The sequence below is a fragment of the Capricornis sumatraensis genome, chromosome X (assembly GCF_032405125.1).
Source record: "Capricornis sumatraensis isolate serow.1 chromosome X, serow.2, whole genome shotgun sequence".
Lineage (NCBI taxonomy): Eukaryota > Metazoa > Chordata > Mammalia > Artiodactyla > Bovidae > Capricornis > Capricornis sumatraensis.
The window spans coordinates 68,283,263-68,310,534 of record NC_091092.1 but is presented as its reverse complement, the minus strand read 5'-3'; the positions used below and the strand labels follow the sequence as shown (position 1 = coordinate 68,310,534).

The 27,272-nt window shown below is 37.7% G+C and overlaps 1 protein-coding gene across 1 annotated transcript in view; it reads right to left on the bottom strand.

Annotated features, from left to right (window-relative positions):
* RPS6KA6 (ribosomal protein S6 kinase A6) overlaps positions 1-27,272 on the bottom strand; it is a 186,596-nt gene that overhangs the window by 53,072 nt on the left and 106,252 nt on the right. Inside the window, exons 9-12 of the mRNA XM_068962121.1 lie at positions 14,486-14,628; positions 11,424-11,494; positions 11,102-11,190; positions 10,208-10,266 (exon numbers count right to left, since the gene is read on the bottom strand). Coding sequence (XP_068818222.1) covers positions 10,208-10,266; positions 11,102-11,190; positions 11,424-11,494; positions 14,486-14,628 — 362 coding nt within the window. The remainder of the gene's footprint in view (positions 1-10,207; positions 10,267-11,101; positions 11,191-11,423; positions 11,495-14,485; positions 14,629-27,272) is intronic.

Here is a 27,272-nt window from a genome sequence, read left to right as displayed (position 1 = left end):
TCCATACATGACCACAGGAAAAAACATAGCCTTGACTAGACAGACCTAGTCGGCAAAGTAATGTTTATGCTTTTGAATATGCTATCTAGGTTGGTGATAACTTTTCTTCCAAGGAGTAAGAGTCTTTTAATTTCATGACTGCAATCACCATCTGCAGTGATTTTGGAGCCCCAAAAATAAAGTCTGACACTGTTTCTCCATCTATTTCCCATGAAGTGATGGGACCGGATGCCATGATCTTCGTTTTCTGAATGTTGAGCTTTAAGCCAAAGTTTCACTCTCCACTTTCACTTTCAACAAGAGCCTTTTTAGTTCCTCTTCATTTTCTGCCATAAGGGTGGTGTCATCTGCATATCAGAGGTTATAGATATTTCTCCCGGCAATCTTCATTTCAGCTTGTGTTTCTTCCAGGCCAGCATTTCTTATGATGTACTCTGCATATAAGTTAAATAAGCAGGATGACAATATACAGACTTGATGTACTCCTTTGCCTATTTGGAACCAGTCTGTTGTTCCATGTCCAGTTCTAACTGTTGCTTCCTGACCTGCATACAGATTTCTCAAGAAGCAGGTCAGGTGGTCTGGTATTCCCATCTCTTTCAGAATTTTCCACAGTTTATTGTGATCCACACAGTCAAAGGCTTTGGCATAGTCAATAAAGCAGAAATAGATGTTTTTCTGGAACTCTCTTGCTTTTTCCATGATCCAGAGGATGTTGGGAATTTCATCTCTGGTTCCTCTGCCTTTTCTAAAACCAGCTTGAACATCTGGAGGTTCATGGTTCACATATTGCTGAAGCCTGGCTTGCAGAATTTTGAGTATTACTTCACTAGCATGTGAGATGAGTGCAATTGTGCGGTAGTTAGAGCATTCTTTGGCTTTGCCTTTCTTTGGGATTGGGATGAAAACTGACCTTTTCCAGTCCTGTGGCCACTGCTGAGTTTTCCAAATTTGCTGGCATATTGAGTGCAGCACTTTCACAGCATCACCTTCCAGGATTTGAAATATCTCAACTGGAATGCCATCACCTCCCCTAGCTTTGTTCATAGTGATGCTTCCTAAGGCCCACTTTTTTCACATTCCAGGATGTCTGGCTCTAGGTGAGTGATCACACCATCATGATTATCTGCATCATGAAGATCCTTTGTGTACAGTTCTTCCGTGTATTCTTGCTACCTCTTCTTAATATCTTCTGCTTCTGTTAGGTCAATACCACCTCTGTCCTTTATTGAGTCCATCTTTGCATGAAAAGTTCCCTTGGTATCTGTAATTTTCTTGAAGAGATCTCTAGTCTTTCACATTCTGTTATTTTCTTCTATTTCTTGGCATTGATTGCTGAAGAAGGCTTTCTTATCTCTTCTTGCTATTCTTTGGAACTCTGCATTCAGATGCTTATATCTTTCCTTTGCTCCTTTGCTTTTTGCCTCTGTTCTTTTCACAGCTATTTGTAAGGCCTCCCCAGACAGCCACTTTGCTTTTCTGCATTTCTTTTCCACGGGGATGGTCTTGATCCCTGTCTCCTGTACAATGTCACGAACCTCATTCCATAGTTCATCAGGCACTCTATCTATCATATCTAGGCCCTTAAATCTATTTCTCACTTCCACTGTATAATCATAAGGGATTTGTTTTAGGTCATACCTGAATGGTCTAGCGGTTTTCCCTACTTTCTTCAATTTAAGTCTGAATTTGGTAATAAGGAGTTCATGATCTGAGCCACAGTCAGATTCTGGTCTTGTTTTTGTTGACTGTATAGAGTTTCTCCATCTTTGGCTGCAAAGAATGTAATCAATCTGATTTCGGTGTTGACCATCTAGTGATGTCCATGTGTAGAGTCTTATCTTGCATTGTTGGAAGCGGGTGTTTGCTATGACCAGTGCACTTTCTTGGCAAAACGCTATTAGTCTTTGCCCTGCTTCATTCCGCATTTCAAGGCTAAATTTACCTGTTACTCCAGGTGTTTCTTGACTTCCTACTTTTGCATTCTAGTCCCCTATAATGAAAAGGACATCTTTTTTGGGTATTAGTTCTAAAAGGTCTTGTAGGTCTTCACAGAACCATTCAACTTCAGCTTCTTCAGCATTACTGGTGGGACATAGACTTGGATTACTGTGATATTGAATGGTTTGCCTTGGAAATGAACAGAGATCATTCTGTAGTTTTTGAGATTGCTTCCATGTACTGCATTTCAGACTCTTTTTACCATGATGGCTACTCCATTTCTTCTGAGGGATTCCTGCCCACAGTAGTAGATATAATGGTCATCTGAGTTACATCCAGCCATTCCAGTCCATGTTAGTTCGCTGATTCCTAGAATGTCGACGTTCACTCTTGCCATCTCTTGTTTGACCACTTCCAATTTGCCTTGATTCATGGATCTGACATTCCAGGTTCCTATGCAATATTGCTTTTTACAGCATCGGACCTTGCTTCTATCACCAGTCACATCTGCAGCTGGGTATTGTTTTTGTTTTGGCTCCATCCCTTCATTCTTTCTGGAGTTATTTCTCCATCGATCTCCAGTAGCATGTTGGGCACCTAATGACCTGGGGAGTTCCTCTTTCAGTATCCTATCATTTTGCCTTTTCATACTGTTCATGGGGTTCTCAAGGCAAGAATCCTGAAGTGGTTTGCCATTCCCTTCTCCAGTGGGTCACATTCTGTCAGACCTCCCCACCATGACCCGCCCGTCTTGGGTTGCCCCATGGGCATGGCTTAGTTTCATTGAGTTAGACAAGTCTGTGGTCCTAGTGTTATTAGATTGACTAGTTTTCTGTGAGTATGGTTTCAGTGTGTTTGCCATCTCTGATCTCACACACTAGCAAAGTAATGCTCAAAATGCTCCAAACCAACCTTCAACAGTATGTGAACCATGAACTTCCAGATGTTCAAGCTGGATGTAGAAAAGGCAGTGGAACCAGAGATCAAATTGCCAAATTCAGTTGGATCATCGAAAAAGCAAGAGAGTTCCAGAAAAAACATCTACTTCTGCTTTATTGACTATACAAAAGCCTTTGACTGTGTGGATCACAACAAACTGTGGAAAATTCTGAAAGAGATGGGAATACCAGACAACCTGACCTGCCTCCTGAGAAATGTGTATGCAGGTTAGGAAGCAACAGTTAGAACTGGACATGGAAGAACAGTTAGAACTGGACATGGAAAAACAAATCAGGAAAGGAATACATCCAAATCAGGAAAGGTTGTATATTAGGAAGCAACAGTTAGAACTCAACATGGAAAAACAAATCAGGAAAGGAATACATCCAAATCATCAAGGTTGTATATTTTCACCCTGCTTATTTAACTTATATGAAGAGTATATCATGTGTAATGCCAGGCTGGATGAAGCACACACTGGAATCAAGGTTGCTAGGAGAAGTATCAATCACCTCAGATACACAGATGACACCACCCTTATGACAGAAACCAAAGTAGAACTAAAGAGCCTCTTGATGAAAGAGGAGAGTGAAAAAGTTGAAATAGTGACAGACTTTATATTTTTGGGGCTCCAAAATCACTGCAGATTATGGCTGTGCCCATGAAATAAAAAGACACTTGCTCCTTGGAAGAAAAGATATGACTAACCTAGACACCATATTAAAAAGCAGGGACATTACTTTGCAGACAAAGGTACATCTAGTCAAAGCTATGGTTTTTCCAGTAGTCATGTATGGATTTGAGAGTTGGACCATAAAGAAAGCTGAGTGCTGAAGACTTGATTCTTTAGAACTGTGGTGTTGAAGAAGTCCCTTGAGAGTCCCTGGGACTTCAAGGAGACCAAACCAGTCCATCCAAAAGGAAATCTGTCCTGAATATTCATTGGAAGGACTGATGCTGAAGCTGAAACTCCAATGCTTTGGCCACCTGATGCCAAGAACTGATTCACTGGAAAAGACCCCGATGCTGGGAAAGATTGAAGGTAGGCTGAGAAGGGGTCAACAAAGGATGAGATCATTGGATGGCATCTCCGACTTGATGGACATGAATTTGAGCAAGCTTTGGGAGTTGGGGATGGACAGGGAAGACTGGCGTGCTGCATTCCATGGGGTCAGAAACAGTTGGACATGAATGAGTGAGGGAACTGACTGATGGAAACAAAAAGCCTCCAAATAGCCATAGCAATCTTGAGAAAGAAAACTGAAGTTGGAAGAATCAGGCTTCCTGACTTCAAACTACACTACGAAGCTACAGTTCAAGACAGTATGATAATGGCACAAAACTGGAAATATACATGAAAGAAATAGGATAGAAAGAACAGAAATAAATGCATGCACCTAGAGTACATCATGAGAAATGCTGGGCTGGAGGAAGCACAAGCTGGAATCAAGATTGCTGGGAGAAGTATCAATAACCTCAGATATGCAGATGACACCACCCTTATGACAGAAAGTGAAGAGGAACTAAAATGCCTTTGATGAAAGTGAAAGAGGAGAGTGAAAAAGTTGGCTTAAAGCTCAACATTCAGAAAATGAAGATCATGGCATTTGGTCCCATCACTTCATGGGAAATAGATGGGTAAACAGTGGAAAGAGTGTCAGACTTTATTTTGGGGGGCTCCAAAATCACTGCAGATGGTGACTGCAGCCATGAAATTAAAAGACATTTACTCCTTGGAAGGAACGTTATGACCAACCTAGATAGCATACTGAAAAGCAGAGACATTACTTGGCCAACAAAGGTCTGTCTAGTCAAGGCTATGGCTTTTCCAGTGGTCATGTATGGATGCGAGAGTTGGACTGTGAAGAAAGCTGAGTGCTGAAGAATTGATGCTTTTGAACTGTGGTGTTGGAAAAGACTCTTGAGAGTCCCTTGGACTGCAAGGAGATCCAACCAGTCCATTCTCAAGGAGATCAGCCCTGGGTATTCTTTGGAGGGAATGATGCTGAAGCTGAAACTCCAGTACTTTGGCCACATCAGGCGAAGTGTTGACTCATTTGAAAAGCCTCTGATGCTGGGGGGGATTGGGGGCAGGAGGAGAAGGGGACAACAGAGGACGAGATGGCTGGATGGCATCACCGACTCAATGGACATGAGTTTGGGTGTACTCCGGGAGTTGGTGATGGACAGGGAGGTCTGGCGTGCTGTGATTCATGGTGTCACAAAGAGTCAGACATGACTGAGTGACTGAACTGAACCTATGGTCACCTAATCTGTTACAAAGAAGGCAAAGGAGAAAAGGCAGTCTCTCCAATACATGGTGTGAAGATAGGATTCTCCATTTTACATTTTATTTAAACTTTTTATTTTTTACAGCAGCATAGCTGATTATCACCCTTGTGACAGTTTCAGGTGGACTGCAAAGGGACTCAGCCATAAATATACATGTATCCATTCTCCCCCAAACTCCCCTCCCAATTTTCAAATCTAAAATTACAATCTAACAAAAAACAACATCAGCAAAAATCGTGGTGTGAGGGTAACTGGACAGTTACCTGTAAACAAATGAAATTAGAATATTGCCTAACACCATACAAAAAAAAATAAACTCGAGGTTCCCTAATGGCTCAGTGGTAAAGAATTTGCCTGCCAATGCAGAAGACATAGTTTGGAACTCTGCTCTGGGAAGATCCCACATGCTTTAGTGCTACAGAATCCCTGCACCACAACTACTGAGCCTGTGCTCTAGAGCTGGGGAGCCACAATCGCTGAAGCCCACGCACCTAGAGCCCATGCTCCACAAAAAGAGAAATCACTGCAATGAGAAGCCCAAGCACCGCAACTGGAGAGTGGTCACCACTCCCCATAACTAGTGAAAATCCCATGCAGCAATGAAGACCTAGCACAGCCAAAAATAAATAAAATTATTTAAACAGAAAAAAACAAAACTCAAAATGTATTAAAGACCAAAATATAAGGCTGGATACTATAAAACTGTTAAGAGGAAAATGTAGGAAGCCATACTTTGACATAAACTGCAGCAAAATTTTTTTGCCCCAGGTCGTAAAAAAAAAACAAAAATGGGACTTAATTAAACCACCCATAAAGAAATGAAACTAGAACACTTTCTAACACCATACACAAAAATAAACTCAAAATGGATTAAAGATCTAAACGTAAGACCAGAAACCATGAAACTCCTAGAGAAGAACATAGGCAAAACACTCTCCGACATAAATCACAGCAGGATGCTCTATGATCCACCTCCCAGAATACTGGAAATAAAAGTAAAAGTAAACAAATGGGACCTAATTAAAATTAAAAGCTTCTGCACAACAAAGGCTACTATCAGCAAGGTGAAAAGAAAGCCTTCAAAATGGGAGAAAATAATAGCAAATGAAGCAACTGACAAACAACTAATCTCAAAAATATACAAGCAACTCCTGCAGCTCAATTCCAGAAAAACAAACGACCCAGTAAAAAAAATGGGGCAAGGAACTAAATAGACATTTCTCCAAAGAAGACATACAGATGGCTAACAAACACATGAAAAGATGCTCAACATCACTCGTTATCAGAGAAATGCAAATCAAAACCACAATGAGGTACCATTTCACGCCAGTCAGAATGGCTGCTATCCAAAAGTCTACAAGCAATAAATGCTGGAGAGGGTGTGGAGAAAAGGGAACCTTCTTACACTGTTGGTGGGAATGCAAACTAGGACAGCCACTATGGAGAACAGTGTGGAGATTCCTTAAAAAACTGGAAATAGAACTGCCATAAGACTCAGCAATCCCACTGCTGGGCATCCACACCAAGGAAACCAGAACTGAAAGAGACATGTGTACCCCAATGTTCATCGCAGCACTGTTTATAATAGCTAGGACATGGAAGCAACCTAGATGTACATCAGCAGATGAATGGATAAGAAAGCTGTGTTACATATACACAATGAAGTATTACTCAGCCATTAAAAAGAATACATTTGAATCAGTTCTAATGAGGTGGATGAAACTGGAGCCGATTATAAAGAGTGAAGTAAGCCAGAAAGAAAAACACCAATACAGTATACTAACGCATATATATGGAATTTAGAAAGATGGTAACAATAACCCTGTATGCGAGATAGCAAAAGAGACACAAATGTATAGAACAGTCTTTTGGATTCTGTGGAAGAGGAGAGGATGGCATGATTTGGGAGAATGGCATTGAAACATGTATAATATCATCTGTGAAATGAATTGCCATTCCAGGTTCGATGCAGGATACAGGATGCTTGGGACTGGTGCACTGCGATGACCCAGTGGGATGATAAGGGGAGGGAGGTCAGAGAGGGGTTCAGGATGGGGAACACCTGTACACACCCATGGTGGATTCATGTTGATGTATGGCAAAACCAATACAATATTGTAAAGTAATTAGCCTCCAATTAAAACAAATAAATTTAAATTTAAAAATAAATAAATAAACTTAAAAGTTTCTGCACAGCAAAGGAAATGATAAACAAGATGAAAAGACAACCCTCAGAATGGGAGTAAATATTTGCAAGTGAAACAACTGACAAGGAATTAATCTCCAAAATATACAAGTACTTCATGTGTATCAATATAAAAAAAATCCAATCAAAGAATGAGTGGAATATCTAAGTAGACATTTCTTAAAAGAAGACATACAGATGGCCAATGAGGCACATGAAAAGATGATCAAAATCACTAATTATTGGAGAACTGCAAATTAAAATACAGTGAACTACCACCTCAAACCAGTGAGAATGGCCATCATGGCTTTTATCAAAAAAATCTACAAACAATAAATGCTGGAGGGATATGTAGAAAAGGGAACCCTCCTACACAGTTGGTGGGAATATAAACTCATAGAACCACTATGGATAACAGAATGGAGGTACCTTGAAAAACTAAAAATAGAACTGCCGTATGACTCAGAAATCTTACTGCTGCTGCTGCTAGGTCACATCACTCATGTCCGACTCTGTGCAATCCCATAGATGGAAGCCCACCAGGCTCCCCACTGCCTAGGATTCTCCAGGCAAGAACACTGGAGTGGGTTGCCATTTCCTTCTCCAACGCATGGAAGTGAAAAGTGAAAGTGAAGTCACTCAGTCATGTCCAACTCTTCGCAACCCCATGAACTGTAGCCTACCAGGCTCTTCCATCCATGGGATTTTCCAGGCAAGAATACTGGAGTGGGTTGCCATTGCCTTCTCCAGAAATCTTACTACTGGGTATATATGTGGAAAAAATCGTAATTAAAAAATATACATGTAACCCAATGTTCATCACAGCACTATTTACAATAACCAGGACACAGAAGCAATCAAAATGTCCATCAACAGAGGAATGGATAAAGAATATATGGTACATAAAGCCCAATGGAATATTACTCAGTCATAAAATAGAATGAAATTGTGTCATTTGCAGAGATGTGGATAGATCTAGACACTTTCATACACAGTGAAATTAAGTCAGAAAGAGAAAGACAAATATTCTTTAATATCTCTTATATGTGGAACCTGGAAAAATGGTATGCTACTGCTAAGTCACTTCAGTCATGTCCGACTCTGGGCGACCCCATAGTTGGCAGCCCACCAGGCTCCCTCATCCCTGGGATTCTCCAGGCAAGAACACTGGAGTGGGTTACCATTTCCTTCTCCAATGGAAAAATGGTATAGGTGAACTTATCTGCAAAACAGAAATAAAGACACAGACACAGAGAATAAACATGTGGATGGATACCAAGAGGGTACGGGGAAAGGTATACTGAACTGGGAGATTGATATTGACAGGTATACACTATTATGTATAAATAGATGACTAATGAGGACCTTCTGTAAAGCAGAGGGAACTCTACTCAATGCTCTGTGGTGACCTATATGGGAAGGAAATCCAAAAAAGAGGGGATGCATAGCTGATTCACTTTGCTGTACAACAGAAACACAACATTGTAAAACAACTATACTCGAGTAAAAATTAATTTTAAAAGACACAAAAAATAATAATATCTGTTTTGCAAAAGACAATGTCACTATCTCAAAAGACATCTGCACCATCATGTTTATTGCAGTATTATTCACAATACCCAAGACATGGAAATAACCTGTGTCCATCAACAGAAGAATGAATTAAGAAGAAATGAGTCAGACAGAGTAAGACAAATACTGTAGATCTTACTCATATGTAGAACCTTAAAAAAACAAAACAAAACAGGTTGCTCTTGCCTTCTAAGACAGACTGCATTCTGCCTATGGAACGTTACTCTCTCTCAATAAACCTACTTTCACTTTATAGAAAAGTAATTTTCATTTATTCAAATATATAAACATTCTACTTTTTTGTTATTTAAGAACAATAAACAAACTTTATATATAAAAATAATGGAAATTAATTTCTAGCTTTTTCTAGTTAAGGAAAAAGGAAGAGTAGAGAAGCATTAGAAAAAAATGACAAGGAAATGCAAGAATACTGAAAGAGGAATGCACACAGATAAGACAAATGCAACGCAATTCCTATGTTCATTACAAGGCTTTTCAGGTGTTGCAGTTTTATAACTACTAAAATAAATCAAAATATTGGGCTACTGAAACTTGTTCTACAAGCCAGATGAAATGATAATTTGGTCAGTGAATACTGGTTCTCTGCCTCTGCCTTAGAAATCAAGAGACATGTTTTCTTTGAGGATAATTTTCAAATCAATGTTAGAAGTAAATAATCAAAAATGCTTACCTATGATGATTAATAGTACATAAAATACATAAAGCTGTGTTGTAAACAACAATAAGAAAAAGTGAAAAGCTCACTAGTCTGGGAGTTGCAACTTAAAAAATTCAATAAATGACTTAGCAGAATTTCACTATGTTTTTGTTTTCATGCCCTCTCAAAATTTAGTGAAATAACTATACAAAGATTCTTACTTCTTAGCAAATTTAAATTGTTCTAATACATGACAAAGGATCATTTGAAATTAAATAACATCTTCTTTACAATTCATTTTTTCTATAAGAATCTGCCCTTTCATTCATCCCCTTTCTCCTTTTTCTTCTTCCCACCCATATTCTTCAACCTAGAATAGAAGAGAATATTAACCATACTTCACAGGTAAGACAAATGAGAAACAAAAATTTACTATATATCATCCACTCATCTGCTGGTTGAAGGTAACTGCATGATATGCTATACTTGTAAATAAAAATCTCACACTAAATATGAAACAAATGGATTAAGTTTATCAGCAAAGTCCACATATTACGATTTACTCTTGAGTTTTTGCTCTTCTTAAAGTTATTCAGTACCACACTTTCTACTATACTTACATTCCAGTCAATATTTGTAAAAAAAAGATGTCTTTTGATTTCATCAACTCCTTCTGAACCTACAAAAATGGAAAGAATTCTTTTACCAGTTTGATTTTTAAAAATCTGGTTACTTGGTCTCCAGATTATTATCTGTAAAACAGGAATACACATATTTTATAGATTTCTTGCAGTAAAAAGTTTATGATTTCTTATCTGATGTTTTATTAATTGGTCCTTTGAATTTAATATGATAAAAAATATCTGGTGTTCATGTTGAAGCACATAGGGTATCATGAAATACTGAAATGCCTTCTGAATCAAATAAAAATCATGTTTAACATAATGTTAAACTTTAGTTAAAAATAGAAAAATAATTTAAGTAGTTTTATTTTCTTCATAATTTAACTTATGACCTCCTATTTATATATCAAATTAAAAATGCAATGAATAAAGTGACTTTGAAATTTCAATACATGGACATAAACAGGATAATAGAATCATATTTGGATCCAGAGAAAGACTACATGAAAGTAGCCAAATAATGAGCAGTTATGGAAACATAATATTTATCTTCATGAATAATAGAAGGAACAAAATAATTATTTTCAAATATATAAAAGGATTTTTCTATACAAGGGAGAATTCTGTGAATTATGTCAAAAGAGACACTCATATGATACACATAATGATATGATATATATTAAATATAAGTCTTGCATAACTAGACTACTTCATTTTTTAATCACAGATAGATTACTGGAATCTTTACATATATAAAATGTAAAAGTCTAGGTATAGATACATAGCAGCAGTAAATGAAGTTAAGCCAGAAAACATAAAGTTGTAATTATCTTCCCAATATAATTATACCTCCCAGTATTTTGTTATAAAAACTAAGAAAATAAACAATACCCAATCTATTTGCTGGATTCCTTTTGAATAGCATCCTTAGAAGACTTTGTGCTTCAGCACTAAGAAACTGAGGCATTCCAAGTTTTGCTCTGGAAAAGAAGATTTCAGAAAATTTCATTTCAATCTAGTCATACTTCTAAACAGAAAAATTCCCCCCAAAAATTAATGAATGCTTTCACAATGGCAAATAATATCCCCTATAAGGTGAAAGGGAAGGAGACAGTGTGAAAATGTTCTTTTGTGTCAAATGGAAACTATAACAAGCTTGTCAAAACTGAAAGCAAGACATTTTTCCCCAAAGGAAAAAAAAGCTTCCACTTACTTTAATATCATATTCATGGTCTCATTTCTGTCTTTACCTTGAAATGGCAGAGTACCAGTAAGCATTTCAAACTAAAACACATAAACACAAAATAAAACAAGTTTAGCACAACTTGGAATATACAATGAAATTCTTTAGGGAAAAAAATGAGATTTGTAAAATGTGATCATCAAATCATGCAGGATCTATATGACAGCAATCAAAAAAGACCAGAAAAGTAGGTCACTTAAGGAAATACACCTCTGGTACCCCACAATACATAGCCTAAATGAGAGATGACACATAGCAAATGAAACCAACCATTATTTCAGTCCTAATTTGGCTAAATTTCCCAAACCAAAGCAATGTGGAAATAGACACAAGGTGTGCATGCTCAGTCGTGTTCAACACTTTGCAAGCCCAGGGACTGGAACCCACCAGGCTTCTCTGTCCATAGGATTCTCTAGGCAAGAATACTGGAGTGGGTTGCCATTTCCCCTCCAGGGGATCTTCCTGACCCAGGGATCAAACCCTTGTCTCCTGCAGCTCCTGCATTAGCAGGTGGATTCTTTACCACTGAGCCATCTGGGAAGCCCTAAACATGAGGCATTATCTTTCAAAACAAAGATAAGCTTTTAAAGAAAACATTTAACAATGAAAGAAACGTAAAAATATTCACTGAGCCATTTCAATTTGTACATGGCATAATGAAAATATTTTCCCTAAAGAGAGTTAACTGCAATGCAGATAACTAGAACATTAAAGAATGGTATTTAAAAAAGTAATTCTATTGGAAAAAGAAAGATCTGAAAATGAAGCTCATTAAAGAGAAAAGTTTTTATATCCCTAATATTTAAATTTCAAGCTGAGATTCAATAATGGGTTTGGCCTCAGTCCTCTGTTGATACTGAACTTAAAACTGCTACTGCTAAGTCACTTCAGTCGTGTCCGACTCTGTGCGACCCCATAGACGGCAGCCCACCAGGCTCCCCTGTCCCTGGGATTCTCCAAGCAAGAACACTGGAGTGGGCTGCCATTTCCTTCTCCGATGTATGAAAGTGAAAATTGAAAGTGAAGTCACTCAGTCGTGTCTGACTCTTGGTGACCCCATGGACTGCAGCCTACCAGGCTCCTCCATCCATGGGATTTTCCAGGCAAGAGTACTGCAGTGGGGTGCCATTGCCTTCTCCGAACTTAAAACCTTAGTTATCTTATCCATTCAACTCTCCTCTTGACGACTGATGACTCAAATTGGTTCCAGTTTCAATCTCCTTCAATCCCCAGCTTTCCCTTCCAAATCTACAGTAGTGTTTCTCAACTGAAGACTGAAGTGATAGGGGTAGGAGTCATAGAAAGGGAATGAAGAAGCAAAATATGGTGTATGGGAATCATCTCTCTCAAGTTCCAGTCCCCTGTCTCCAAACCTAAAGTAATGGTTCTGTCCCAGGAACTGGAGGATTAAAAGGTGGAAATGGAAAGAACAAAAAGAGAAAGAGGACAGTATATTGGAATCACACCTTCCCCTCAAAAAAACTATATACTGGCTGGCAGAATATTTGCTTGTTGTTTTTGTTTCTTTCTGCTTTGTTTTTTTAAGGTCTTCAGATGATTCTGATGCTCTCTCCACTGCCCTCTCCTAATTCATTACTATCAAGGGGTTAAATACGAACCCACAGTAACCTATGCAACATGTTAAAAATAAATTATTTCCTCACTTTCAAAATCAGCTATCCTTCCCAACTATCTTTTCTACTGAACTATCTTTCTTTCAATCCCCTAAAGTTTTAAAGATATCTTTGTTTTTAAACCTTTCTCTCTGCTTTATCTGTGACATTTAATCTGCTACTAAGGTCAGTCATTTCTTCCTTTGAAATGTCTTGAAGATTTCCTTTTTTTATTTTGTAATCTTACAACTGTCTTGCAAGGAGAACTTCTTCGTCTTCCTACTTTTAGTTTCCTCCATTTGCAATCCATATACATAATGCCACCAAGGCTAGTATTAAAATACAATTTTTCTCTAACTACCATCCTGTTTAAGACTTTACAAAAGTTTACAACTCAGAAAATAGCATACAAATGCTTATAGGTTTATAGCTTAATTTCCTCCACCTTCACCCTCATTCTCTACTACTACTCTAGTTAAACTACTTCTCCAGATCTTTCCTAATATTATCACAATATCATCCTTGAGACACAATTATCTGAATTTTATCCATCCTTCAGGGCTTAATTTAAGTTCTGTCTCCTCTGCTTTCCCTATATCAACTTGAATGAATTCTTGTTTGAACTCATAAGGTACTTCCAGACAATTTACTTAGCTATTACGTTTGTTTCCCCAACCAGATGGCATGTCTTCTTAGGCCAAGGAAAATGTCAAATACTGTACTTCCAGACTGTTCCCAATCCATTGCCCTTACCAAATGTCAGGCTTATAATATGCACTTAATATACTGATAAATCATATAGTAATTCACTATATGATAAATCATATAGTGATAATTAGGTAAAAATGGATTATCAAGTTTCTAAAGCAAACTGTATTGCATTCAATAGCTATTCATTTATCGCCCTACTTAACACTACAAACTCTATGATTAATCTTTTACCAAATTAATCAGTCTATATGCTCAATATACTACATATTGTGGAAAAGTAGAACAAGTAGAAGACAGGATTGCTTTCCTTAAGAAGTTTATAATCTTTCTACAGACATGCTTGAAATAATGTGACAATAGATAGTAAACAGTAAGGTGCTACATTCAGTGATACCTAATTAAAATATTATGTACTAATAAACACAGTAGTCTGAAATTTAAAATCTAACAGCTTTTTTTTCTAATTTTTAAATTTGAATAACTTATAAAAGAATGCTGCCATTTACCTTTTAATCAAGCTACTTTAAAACAAATCAGAACACCAAAACCCTAATTCTTATTGTATGACAGCTAGTCAATCACAAATTCTTTAAAAACAATTATGAACTTTTAAAACCCTATTCTCAATAAACACATTCCAACAATCAGATTAAAATTCTAAACAATATTTAATTTATATTGACATAATTTTAAAAACATGTCACTTACCATAAGTACACCATATGACCACCAATCAGCACTCTGGGAATGACCTCTCCTATTCACTACTTCAGGAGCCATATACTCCACTGTACCACAAAATGAGTAGGCTTTCTTCTCTTGATCGACTGATTCCTTGCTGAGTCCAAAATCTATAACAATATTGCACAAAACTATATCTAAAGATTTTCAGAAAATAGAAATACCAAAAGAAACGAAACTATGAATTAAATGTATTCATGGATGGCCTACGATTACCAGTAAGAAAGCTCTTGTGAGACCAATTGACGGAAAGAATGGAGAAAAGCTTGGATTTTACAATACTCTATCAGAGCATTTAAAATTGTGCAATTAAACCTCATTCTAAAAATACATGTTTTCATGTTTATATTAGAATATGATTCAACAACTTTGAAAAGACAAAAATTAAGTCAACACTGTTATAGTAATTTGATTTTTAAAATAGACTAAGTCAAAAATAGATGCTAACTTGCAGATATTAGAAAAGCAAATTTTGCTTTGACATTGGAGAACTTCCATTTTTGCTTTTGGTCTTCAAAGAGCTAAAGTGAGTGAAGTCACTCAGTCGTGTCCGACTCTTTGTGACCCCGTGGACTGTAGCCTACCAAGCTCCTCTGTCCATGGGATTCTCCAGGCAAGAATACTGGAGTGGGTTGCCATTTCCTTCTCCAAGGGGATCTTCCTGACCCAGGGATCGAACCCGGCTTTCCCGCATTGGAGGCGGATGCTTTAACCTCTGAGCCACCAGGGAAGCCCTCAAAGAGCTAAAGGTACATAAAAATCAATCTTATCTCCATATACTTACAATAAAAATAATAATAATAAAAGAAAATTTTAAAAAAATACACTAAAAAATGGAAAGGTGAAATTTTAAAAGTCCTATTTGTAATACCACCAAAAACTCACATTAAATCCCATAAAAGCATACAAAGTATGTATATGCAAGATCAGCATGATAAAAACTATAAACATCAATGAAAGGAATCAGAGTAGATCTAAGTAAATGGAGAGAGATATTGGTCACAGTTTGGAAGATTCAATGTTGTTAAAGATGTCAATTCTCCCAAAACTGATCTACAGAGTCAATGAAACATTAATAAAAATCTCAGCAAGATGTTTTTTGCAAAAATCAACAAGCTGAATTTAAAATTTATATAAAAAGACAAAGGAAACAGAAAAGCCAAAAAAATGTGGAAAAAAAAAAAAGGAAATTCAAGGAATCATACTACCTGACTTCAATACTTACTATAAAACTATAGTAATCAAGACAGTGTTGTACTGGAGAACTGACATACATACTTAGTTCTGCTATGATGCTCGTCTTAAAAATGCAAATTTGTTCCAATATAATTTATATCTTACTGTTACCTTTCAGAGATTTGCACCACTCCACAAAGGTCCTTTGCTGTACTATTTTCTGACAAAACTAATATTTAACACTAGAATTTGCTTGGTGACTAACATGAGTTTAATTTTTCAGGTTGGTTTATGTGCAATTTTATCCACAAGAAACACTGGGTAAAACACTAGAAAACTGTACCTAGTTAAACCAAGCCAAGCAGAAATACATACACGAACATCAGCATATCACATGTGTTATGAGCTACTCCTGTATTAGAACTCCCAATTCCAGATAATCTACCTTCCACCTTTTTACAATAATGTACAATCTGCAATCTTTCCCATTTTACAAGCAAATTTCAAGATTTTTTTCAAGGTAGTATACCATATTTATTGCTGTTCAGTTGCTCAGTCATGTCGTGTTAAGGATGCCATAGACTACAGCACTCCAGGCTTCCCTGTCCTTCACCATTTTCTGGAGCTTGCTCAAACTCATGTCCATCGAGTTGATGATGCTGACCAACCATCTTATCCTCTGTCATCCCATTCTCCTACCTTCAATCTTTCCACATAAGGGTCTTTTCTAATGAGTCAGCTCTTCGCATCAAGTGGCCAAGTACTGGAGCTTCAGCTTCAGCATCAGTCTTTGCAATGAATATTCAGGGTTGATTTCTATTAGGATTGACTGGTTTGATTTCCTTGCATTCCAAGGGCCTTTCAGGAGTCTTCTCCAACACCACAGTTCAAAAGCATCACTTTTTTGGCCCTCAACCTTCCTTAAGGTCCAGCTCTCCTATCCATACATGACTTCTGGAAAAATCAGAGCTTTGACCATACAGACCTTGGTCAGCAAAGAAATGTCTCTGCTTTTAAATATGGTGTCTAGATTTGTCATAGCTTTTCTTCCAAGGAGCAAGCGTCTTTTAATTTCATGGCTGCAGTCACCATCTGCAGTGATTTTGGAGCCTGAGAAAATAAAGTCTGTCACTGTTTCCATTGTTTCCCCATCTATCTTCTATGAACTGATAGGACCAGATGCCATGTTCTTCATTTCTTGAATGTTGAGTTTTAAGCCAGGATTTGCACTCTCCTCTTTTCACCTCAATCAAGAGGTTCTTTAGTTCTTCTTTGCTCTCTGCCATAAAGGGTGGTGTCATCTGCATATCTGAGGTTATTGATATTTCTCCCTGTAGTCTTGAATCCAGCTTGTGATTTATCCAGACAGACATTATGCATGATATACTCTGCATATAAGATAAATAAGCAGGGTGACAATATACAGCCTTGACATACTCCTTTCCCAATTTGAAACCAGTCCATTGTTTCATGTCTGGTTCTAACTGCTACTTCTTGACCTGAATACAGATTTCTCAGGAGGCAAGTCAGGTGACCTGGTATTCCCATCTCTTTCAGAATTTTCCACAGTTTGTGTGATCCACACAAAGGCTTTAGCATAGTCAATGAAGCAGAAGTAGATGTTTTCCTGGAATTCTCTTGCTTTTTCTATGATCCAACAGATGTTTGCAATTTGATCTCGGGTTCCTCTGCCTTTTCTAAATCCAGCTTGAACACCTGGAAGCTTTCAGTTCACATACTGTTGAAGCCAAAATCACTATAGATGGTGACTGCAACCATGAAATTAAAAGATACTTGCTCCTTGGAAGAAAAGATATGACAATTCTAGATACCATATTAAAAAGCAGAGATATTACTTTGCTGACAAAGTTTCATCTAGTCAAAGCTATGGTTTTTTCAGGAGTCATGTATGCATGTGAGAGTTGGACCATAAAAAAGCTGAGCACCAAAAAATTGATGCTTTTCAATGGAGGTGTTGGAGAAGACTCTTGAGAGTCCCTTGAACTGCACAGAGATTCAACCAGTCAATCCTAAAGAAAGCAACCCTGAATATTTATTGGAAGGACTGCCACTGAAGCTGAAACTCCAATAATATGGACACCTGATGCAAAGAACTGACTCACTGGAAGAGACCCTGATGCTGGGAAAGTTTGAAGGCAGGAAGAGAAGGGGATGACAGAGGATGAGATGGTTGCAAGGCATCACCGACTTGATGGACATGAATTTGAGCAAGCTCTGTATTGGTAATGGACAGGGAAGCCTGGTAAACTGCAGTCCATGAAGTCACAAAGAGCCAGACACAACTGAGCGACTGAATTGATAACAGAACTGGGTATATATTGCCAGCTGATTTCTGACAAAGGTGTAAAAGCAACTTCATGGGGGAAAAAATGGTCAGTCTTTTTAACAAATAGTGCTAGAATAACAGGGTATCAATATATAAAAGTCTGCTTAAAGGCAGAAACTGGAGAGGAACGAGAGACACCCTTGAGAGTGTGAAAGGGAAGAGTGAGAAAGCTGACTTGAAATCCAACATTTTAAAAACTCAGATCATGGAACACAATCCTATCACTTTATGACAAAGAGAGGGGGAAAAAGTGGAAACCATGACAGATTCTATTTGTTTGGGCTACAGAATTGCTGTGGACGGTGATTGCAGCCATGAAATTAAAAGATGCTTGCTCCTTGGAAGGAAAGCTTTGACAAACCTAGACAGCGTATTAAAAAGCAGAGACATCACTTTGCTGTCAAAAGTCTGTATAGTCAAAGCTATGGTTTTTCCAGTGTCATGTACGGATGTGAGAGTTGGACCATAAAGAAGGCTGAATGCTGAAGAATTGATGCTTTTGAACTGTGGTGTTGGAGAAGACTCTTGAAAGTTCCCTGGACTGCAAAGAGACCAAACCAGTCAATCCTAAAGGAAATCAATCCTGAATATTCATTGGAAGGATTGGGTGTTGAAGCTCCAATACTTTGGCCACCTGTTGTGAAAAGCTGACTCATTGGAAAAGACCCTGATGAAAGATTGAAGACCAAAGGAGAAGCGGGAGGCAGAGAACAAGATGGTTAGATAACATCACAAACTCAATGGACACAAATTTGAGCGACCTCTGAGACACAGTGGAGGACAGAGGAGCCTGGTGAGTTGTAGTCCATGAGGTTGCAAAGAGTCAGACACAACTCAGTGACTGAAAACAACAACACAAAAATCCATCCTCTACCATAAATAAACATTAACTCAAAGTGAATCATAGAACTAAGTGTAAAACTTAAAACTGTAAAATTTTTAAAAAGAAATATAGAAGAAAATCTTTGTTATCTTTAGTTAGGCAAAGATTTCTTAGATACAATTGTAAAAGTATAATCCATAAAAGAAAAAAGCTGATAACTGGATTTTATCAAAGTCAAAACATGCTCTTCAAAATACACTGCTGAGAAAATTAAAAAGAAGCTACAGACTGGGAGAAAATATGTGAAAATCACATATTATACAAAGTACTTGTACTCAGGGTATATTTTTTAAATCTCATAAGTCAATAATAAGACAAATTGTCCAATTTTTTAATGGGCAAAAATTCTGAACAGATATTTCTACCAAGAAACACATGAAAGATGCTCAATGTCACCATTTATTAAGGAAATGCAAATTAAAATCACAATGAGATATTACCATATGCCTTTTAGAGGAGGTAAAGTCAAAAATACTGACCATGTAATGGCAAGGATACAGAGTGGCAGAGCTCTCACACATCACTGATAGATATGCAAAATGATACAACTACTCTGGAAAACAGTTTAGTGGCTTCTCATTAAGTTAAACATACACTTCCCATATGACCAACTAATCCCACTACTTTGGTAATTACTGAATGGAAATAAAAATTTATGTTCACATAAAATCTGTACAAAAACATTTATAGTGGCTTTATTTGCCACTGTCTAAAACAGGAAACAACCCACATGCCCCTTAATTGGGAACTAGATAAGCGATCCATGGTACCATCATAAAATGGAATACAACTCAGCAATAAAAAAATTTATTGATACACACAATATGTATGAATCTCAAATGTACTATGCTAAGTAAATAAAGCAAGATTCAAAATATTTTATACTGTCTTCCTCTAACTATTTCATTTTGTGGAAAAGCCAAAACTACAGAGCCAGAAAGCAGATTTGTGGTTGTCAAGGGTAAAGGGAGAACTAATTTATAATGTTAAATTCTAGGAGGTGAGATAACTGTCTTCTATCTTGATGCTGGTGGTAGTTATAAGACTGTATTTTCTCAAAGCTTGCAGAACTGTACACAAAAAACATAATTAAAAAAAATAACCTTTTCTATTTTGAGACAACTGTAGGTTCACATGCAATTATATGAAATACTACAGAAATCCTATTTACCCTTAAGCCAGTCCCCCCCATGCTAATATCTTACAAAACTATGTTATGACATTACAACCACAATAATGACAATGATGCACTCAAGATATGAATTCCATTATCACAAGAATTTGAACAATATGCTTTAAACTATGTAAATTATATATTCTATAAATGAAAAAAGTTATAAACCCTATATTTTTATTGTAAAATGAAAAAAATAATACTTAATTTTAAGGCCCCTTGAAAATGATTTTCTAACCATATTCAATATTTTCATTTAAAAATTACTTATTCTTATATAATAATTGAGTGCATTATGATTTTCACTGTAATTTTTAAAAATCTTTTTATTGTACTACCAGGTTCTTTTTCTATATTTTAAGGCTCTTTAACTCTACAATTCCATTTCAAAATTAAATGTAATAAAACCCAGTCTCTAAGGTCAGTTCAGCTGAATATAACAACATAGTTTATGGAAAAGAACATTGGCTTATTTGGCCATTCCGGAGAGAGGGAAGAGGGGGATAAAAACTATCTCTGTTACTTTTCAGAGATTTACATCACTCTGTAAAGGTCCTTTGCGGTACTACTTCTGACAAAACCGGCATGTAACACCAGAATTTGCTTGGTAATCAACTGACAAAATTTTTTATACTAAAGGTTAGCTACGAGATTGAATAAGACATATGTTAATCAGCGGTTTTTCCAAACCACTAATTTGAAAAGAAAATGAAGAAATAAGCTATATAAAGGGTTCAGGGTGGGGCTATGTTTGAGGAGGGAGTATATCTTTGTTTCTTTACATGACTCTTTTAAAGACTTTAAATTTCTAAGTGAAAGTGAAGTCACTCAGTCATGCTCCACTCTTTGCGACCCCATGATATGTAGCCTGCCAGGATTCTCCATCCATGGGATTTTCCAGGCAAGAATACTGGAGAGGTTATCATTTCCTTTTCCTGGGGATCTTCCCAACCCAGGGATGGATCCTGTGTCTCCCACATTGCAGGCAGACTCTTCACCATCTAAGCCACCTTCAAAAGCATGCCCAAAATACAGTATGAGTATCTGCTGCTGCTGCTAAGTTGCTTCAGTCATGTCCCACTCTGTGCGACCCCACAGACGGCAGCCCACCAGGCTCCCCCATCCCTGGGATTCGCCAGGCAAGAATACTGGAGTGGGTTGCCATTTCCTTCTCCAATGCATGAAAGTGAAAAGTGAAAGTGAAGTCACTCAGTTGTGTCCAACTCTTAGCGACCCCATGGACTGCAGTCTACCAGGCTCCTCCATCCACTGGATTTTCCAGGCAACAGAACTGGGGTGGGGTGCCATTGCCTTCCCCGTATGAGAATCTACTATATGTAAACTATTACAGATGAATGCATTTGCAGGGCAGGAATAGAGATGCAGATGGAGGACTGGTGAAAACAGCAAGGGAAGGAGAGGGTGGGACGAGCATTAACATATAAATACTTCCATGTGTAAAATAGAAAGCTACTGGGAAGCTGCTGTATAGCACAGGGAGTTGAGCTCAATGCTTTGTGATGGCCTAAATTCTGAAAGATGACGCTGTGAAAGTGCTACACTCAATATGTCAGCAAATTTGGAAAACTCAGCAGTGGCCACAGGACTAGAAAAGGTAAGTTTTCACTCCAATCCCAAAGAAAGGCAATGCTAAAGATTGCTCAAACTATCGCTCAATTGCACTCATCTCACACGCTAGTAAAGTAATGCTCAAAACTCTCCAAGCCAGGCTTCAGCAATACGTGAACCATGAACTTCCAGATGTTCAAGCTGGTTTTAGAAAAGGCAGAGGAACCAGAGATCAAATTGCCAACATCCCCTGGATCATCAAAAAACCAAGAGTTCTAGAAAAACATCTATTTCTGCTTTATTGACAATGCCAAAGCCTTTGACTGTGTGGATCACAATAAACTGTGGAAAATTCTGAAAGATATGGGCATTCCAGACCACCTGACCTGCCTCTTGAGAAACCTATATGCAGGTCAGGAAACAATAGTTAGAACTGGACATGGAACAACAGACTGGTTCCAAATAGGAAAAGAAGGACGTCAAGGCTGTATATTGTCACCCTGCTTATGTAACTTATATGCAGAGTACATCATGAGAAACGCTGGGCTGCAAGAAGCACAGGCTGGAATCAAGATTGCTGGGAGAAATATCAATAATCTCAGATATGCAGATGACACCACCCTTATGGCAGAAAATGAAGAGGAACTAAAAAGCCTCTTGATGAAAGTGAAGGAGAGTGAAAAAGTTGGCTTAAAGCTCAACATTCAGAAAACGAAGATCATGGCATCCGGTCCCATCACTTCATGGGAAATAGATGGGGAAACAGTGGAAACAGTGCCAGACTTTATTTTGGGGGGCTCCAAAATCACTGCAGATGGTGACTGCAGCCATGAAATTAAAAGACTCTTACTCCTTGGAAGAAAAGTTATGACCAACCTAGATAGCATATTCAAAAGCAGAGAGATTACTTTGCCAACAAAGGTCTAGTCAAGGCTATGGCTTTTCCAGTGGTCATGTATGGATGTGAGAGTTGGAGTGTGAAGAAAGCTGAGTGCCGAAGAATTGATGCTTTGGAACTGTGGTGTTGGAGAAGACTCTTGAGAGTCCCTTGGACTGCAAGGAGATCCAACCAGTCCATTCTGAAGGAGATTAGCCCTGGGATTTCTTTGGAGGGGATGATGCTGAAGCTAAAACTCTAGTAGTTTGGCCACCTCATGCAACGAGTTGACTCATTGGAAAAGACTCTGATGCTGGGAGGGATTGGGGGCAGGAGGAGAAGGGGATGACAGAGGATGAGATGGCTGGATGGCATCACTGACTCGATGGACATGAGTCTGAGTGAACTCCGGGAGTTGGTGATGGGCAGGGAGGTCTGGCGTGCTGTGATTCATGGGCTCGCAAAGGGTCGGACACGACTCAGTGACTGAACTGAACTGAACAGAAAAGGGTGGGATGGGAGTTTAAAGAGGGAGAGTATATATGTATACATATAGCTGTTGCACTTGGCTGTACAGCAGAAACACAAATGTAAGGCAATTATACTCGCAATAAAAAATAATAAATGAAAAACATAATTTCAATGACTAATTTTCAGATAGCCATAAAAATTACTTAAAACTTTTTGTAATGTACACATTTTTCCTTAAATATTCAGCTCAAGTACTGTGTGATTTAATTTTTGACACTGTATATTTTTTCTTCTCCTTTCTTTATAGAAATTACTTCTGAATTTTGTCTCTCAGAAGTGATTCTGGTGACTCCAGATTACCTTTCCTACCCAGATTTGTGATACTGTAACACCCATCCTTGTTCAAATCCCTGACCCATCCATGGCACCTTCTCCTCACACTAGATTCTCAGTCTGCCCCTTCATGTATTTTCATTTCCAAGACTAAGGGTTCTTAATCGAGCTAATGTCTTAGAGTTATTAGTTCCTTTGCCTAAAAAGAGACCAGACCACCTTACCTGCCTCCTGAGATATCTGTATGCAAGTCAAGAAGCAACAGTTAGAATGGGACATGGAATAAAGGATTGGTTCCAAATTGGGAAAGGAGTACATCAAGGCTGTATTATACTGTCACTCTATTTATTTAACTTATATGCAGAGTACATCATGCAAAATGCCAGGCTGGATGAAGCACAAGCTGGAATCAAGATTGCAGGGAGAAATATCAATAATCTCAGAAATGCAGATGACATCACCCCTATGGCAAAAAGCAAAGAGAATTAAAGAGCCTCTTGATGAAAGTGGAAGAGGAGAGTGAAAAAGCTGGCTTAAAATTCAACGTTCAAAAAATGAAGATCATGGCATCCAATTCCATCACTTCATGGAAAATAGATTGAGAAACAATGGAAACAGTGACAGACTTTATTTTGGGGGATTCCAAAATCACTGCAGATGGTGACTGCTGCCATGAAATTAAAAGATGCTTGCTCCTTGGAAGAAAAGCTATGACCAATCTAAACAGCCTATTAAAAGGCAAAGAGAGATACTACTTTGCCAACAAAGGTCCCTTTAGTGAAAGCTATAGTTTTTCCAGTAGTCATATATGGATGTGACAGTTGGACCATAAGGAAAGCTGAATACTGAAGAATTGATGCTTTTGAACTTTGGTGTTAGAGAAGACTCTTGAGAGTCCTTTGGACTGCAAGGAGATTCAACCAGTCCATCCTAAAGGAAATCAGTCCTGAATATTCATTGGAAGGGCTGATGCTGAAGCTGAAGCTCCAATCCTTTGGCCACCTGATGTAAATAACTGACTCACTGGAAAAGACCCTGATGCTGGGAAAGATTGAGGGCAGGAAAAAAAGGGGACAACAGGATGAGATGGTTGGATGGCATCACCAACTCGATGGACATGAGTCTGAGCAAGCTCTTGGAGTTGGTAATGGACAGGGAAGCCTGGCATGCTGACAAAGAGTCGGACACAACTGAGCGACTAAACTGAACTGAATTGAAAAAGAGAACTTGAATGGCTCACTGAAAGTACTATATATGACTCAGGACTTTTACCAGACTGGCCAAAGCATGCAAACCTGAAAAAGAAAAGCTGAAATCAGGAAGAGACAGCTGTGGAATGTTTCTGTCTGCAGACAACATGACTTATGTTTCATCTATAAATTCCACAGGTTGCTGATAAAAATGAGTAACACAGTTCACCAAATAAAAGACCAGAATAGTGAAAAGCAGAGATAAGGGATGACTTACTCTTCCAGATCAGATTTTAAACTGTATTATAAGCAGTTGTATTTAAAACCTGAGTGTCTAAAAAGCTATTAAAGTAGGTATTTAGAAGTTTTAAAAAGAAAACATAGCAACCAGAGACAGTTCAAATCAACTCTGTTCAATTTATAATTTTTAATAGGAAGTAATGAGTAAACTTTTTTCTAAACCAGGCAAGTCATGTAATATAGTTTATTTTTACAAAAACTAGTAGATGGTATTCCAGCAAAAAAAAAGAAAAAAAAAAAGAAAGGCTAAGACATAAAAACAATATAAATAATATATTAGGAAGTATACATATATTTCGGGAACATTCACTGTCATTCTACTGATCTTCACTATACAAACATAATTCCAGTATGAGGTTAATCAGGCTCAAAGCACAGTCATATAAAGGAACTTTTCTATAGTCTGCTGCTATTCCAGAGTAATCTGTTAAAAAGTCTATTCCTCTTTGGATGATTTTTAAAGTGAACAGGTAAAGAAAAAAAAGTATCTTCTAAAAAAAAGATAATCTTCTAATATTATTCTTGGGAAACTTAGAATGCTGAGGAAGACCATAACTAGAAAAGACATTCCTAAATCACTTGGGATCACTGGTATCAAAGACAAATAGCAAATAGCACTTTTGATGACAGTATTCAAAACGGAAGGAAGGGGAGGGAAGGAAGGAGGAAACAGGCACAGCACATAAGAAAGGAAGAAAAAAGAGAAAGAAAGGAAGAATAAAAAGAAAAAGGAAAGAAAAAACTGAAATGTCTTAAAATACATGCTTGCTATGAGGTATCTTTAACCAACCACACTGGATTATGGAAAGGTTAAACTCCAAATTAGGTTATAATCATTAAACTGTAAATTAGCTAGTATTTATCCTTGCGCACTTTCTTTAAAGAAATATTGGTGTCACTTTAAAGGAATACAGACTGAATTATTTAAAAATATACATAAATTACAGTTTCTTTCCATTATAAGCCTTGAGTCCTTTGCTTATAAATTAACATTGATTCTAAACATTTTTTACTCCTAAGCCAATTTAAGCCCAAAAGATATAACAGCAAAGTTCATATTATAAGACTAAATATTAATCGAGTTGATATCATTATTCACCCAATTAACCTTAATGTAGAAGAGAGATAAAGGTAGAATTTATTCTACTCTTTCCCCACTTTCCTTCCTCGCCTGAGACACTACAAGCATAATTTATTAAGAAAAATGAAAAGAATTAAATATAATTAGCTTTGAATTAAAGATTGTTATAAAATTAAAAAATATATATTTTGTATAAAATTTCAAAACTCTGCTGTTCTCTCTTCATATTTTTCTTCCTTGTTCTCTTGTGTGTGCATGCTAAATCACTTCAGTCATGTCTGACTCTTTGCAACCCTATGGATTGTAGCCTGCCAGGCTACTTGCTCTGTCCATGGGATTCTCCAGGCAAGAATACTGGAGTGTATTACATGCCCTCCTCCAGAGGATGTTCCTGACCCAAGGATCAAACCCACTCTGAATCTGTTTAAATCTGCTTTGATTGTCTCATGTATGAGAAAGATACCCAGGCTGTGAGTCAGTAAGATTTACTACTTTACTTGAACTTTGTCACATTTACTTGAGCTTTCAACAACTTCATACTTTACTTTTACACTGAAGTGGTATACTTAAGAATTTAAAGCAAAATTCTGAAAGAGATGAGAATACCAGACCACCTGATCTGCCTCTTGAGAAATCTGTATGCAGGTCAGGAAGCAACAGTTTGGACTGGACATGGAACAACAGACTGGTTCCAAATAGGAAAAGGAGCATGGTGAGGCTGTATATTGTCACCCTACTTATTTAACTTATATGCAGAGTACATCATGAGAAACGCTGGGCTGCAAGAAGCACAAGCTGGAATCAAGATTGCTGGGAGAAATATGAATAACCTCAGATATGCAGATGACACCACCCTTATGGCAGAAAATGAAGAGGAACTAAAAAGCCTCTTGATGAAAGTGAAGGAGAGTGAAAAAGTTGGCTTAAAGCTCAATATTCAGAAAACTAAGATCATGTCATTTGGTCCCATCACTTCATGGGAAATAGATGGGGAAACAGTGGAAACAGTGTCAGACTTTATTTTTTTGGGCTCCAAAATCACTGCAGATGGTGATTGCAGCCATGAAATTAAAAGATGCTTACTCAGTGGAAGGAAAGTTATGACTGTTAGGGACCAAACGACAGTCTCTAGGACCTGAGTCATGTTTACCAGAAAGAGACAGGATATGCGCTCATCCTGCCTGGCCAATCATGTAACGCCAGCTACTCCTGTAACTGAGACAAAGAACTGCCTGTATATAAGCCGCCATACTCCTTTGTTCGCGGCTCTTGTCAGAGTCCCTTGTGTGGGATGAGACTTGGGCCCTAGTGCGCTAGGAATAAACAAACTCCCTTCTTGCGTTTGCAATACTG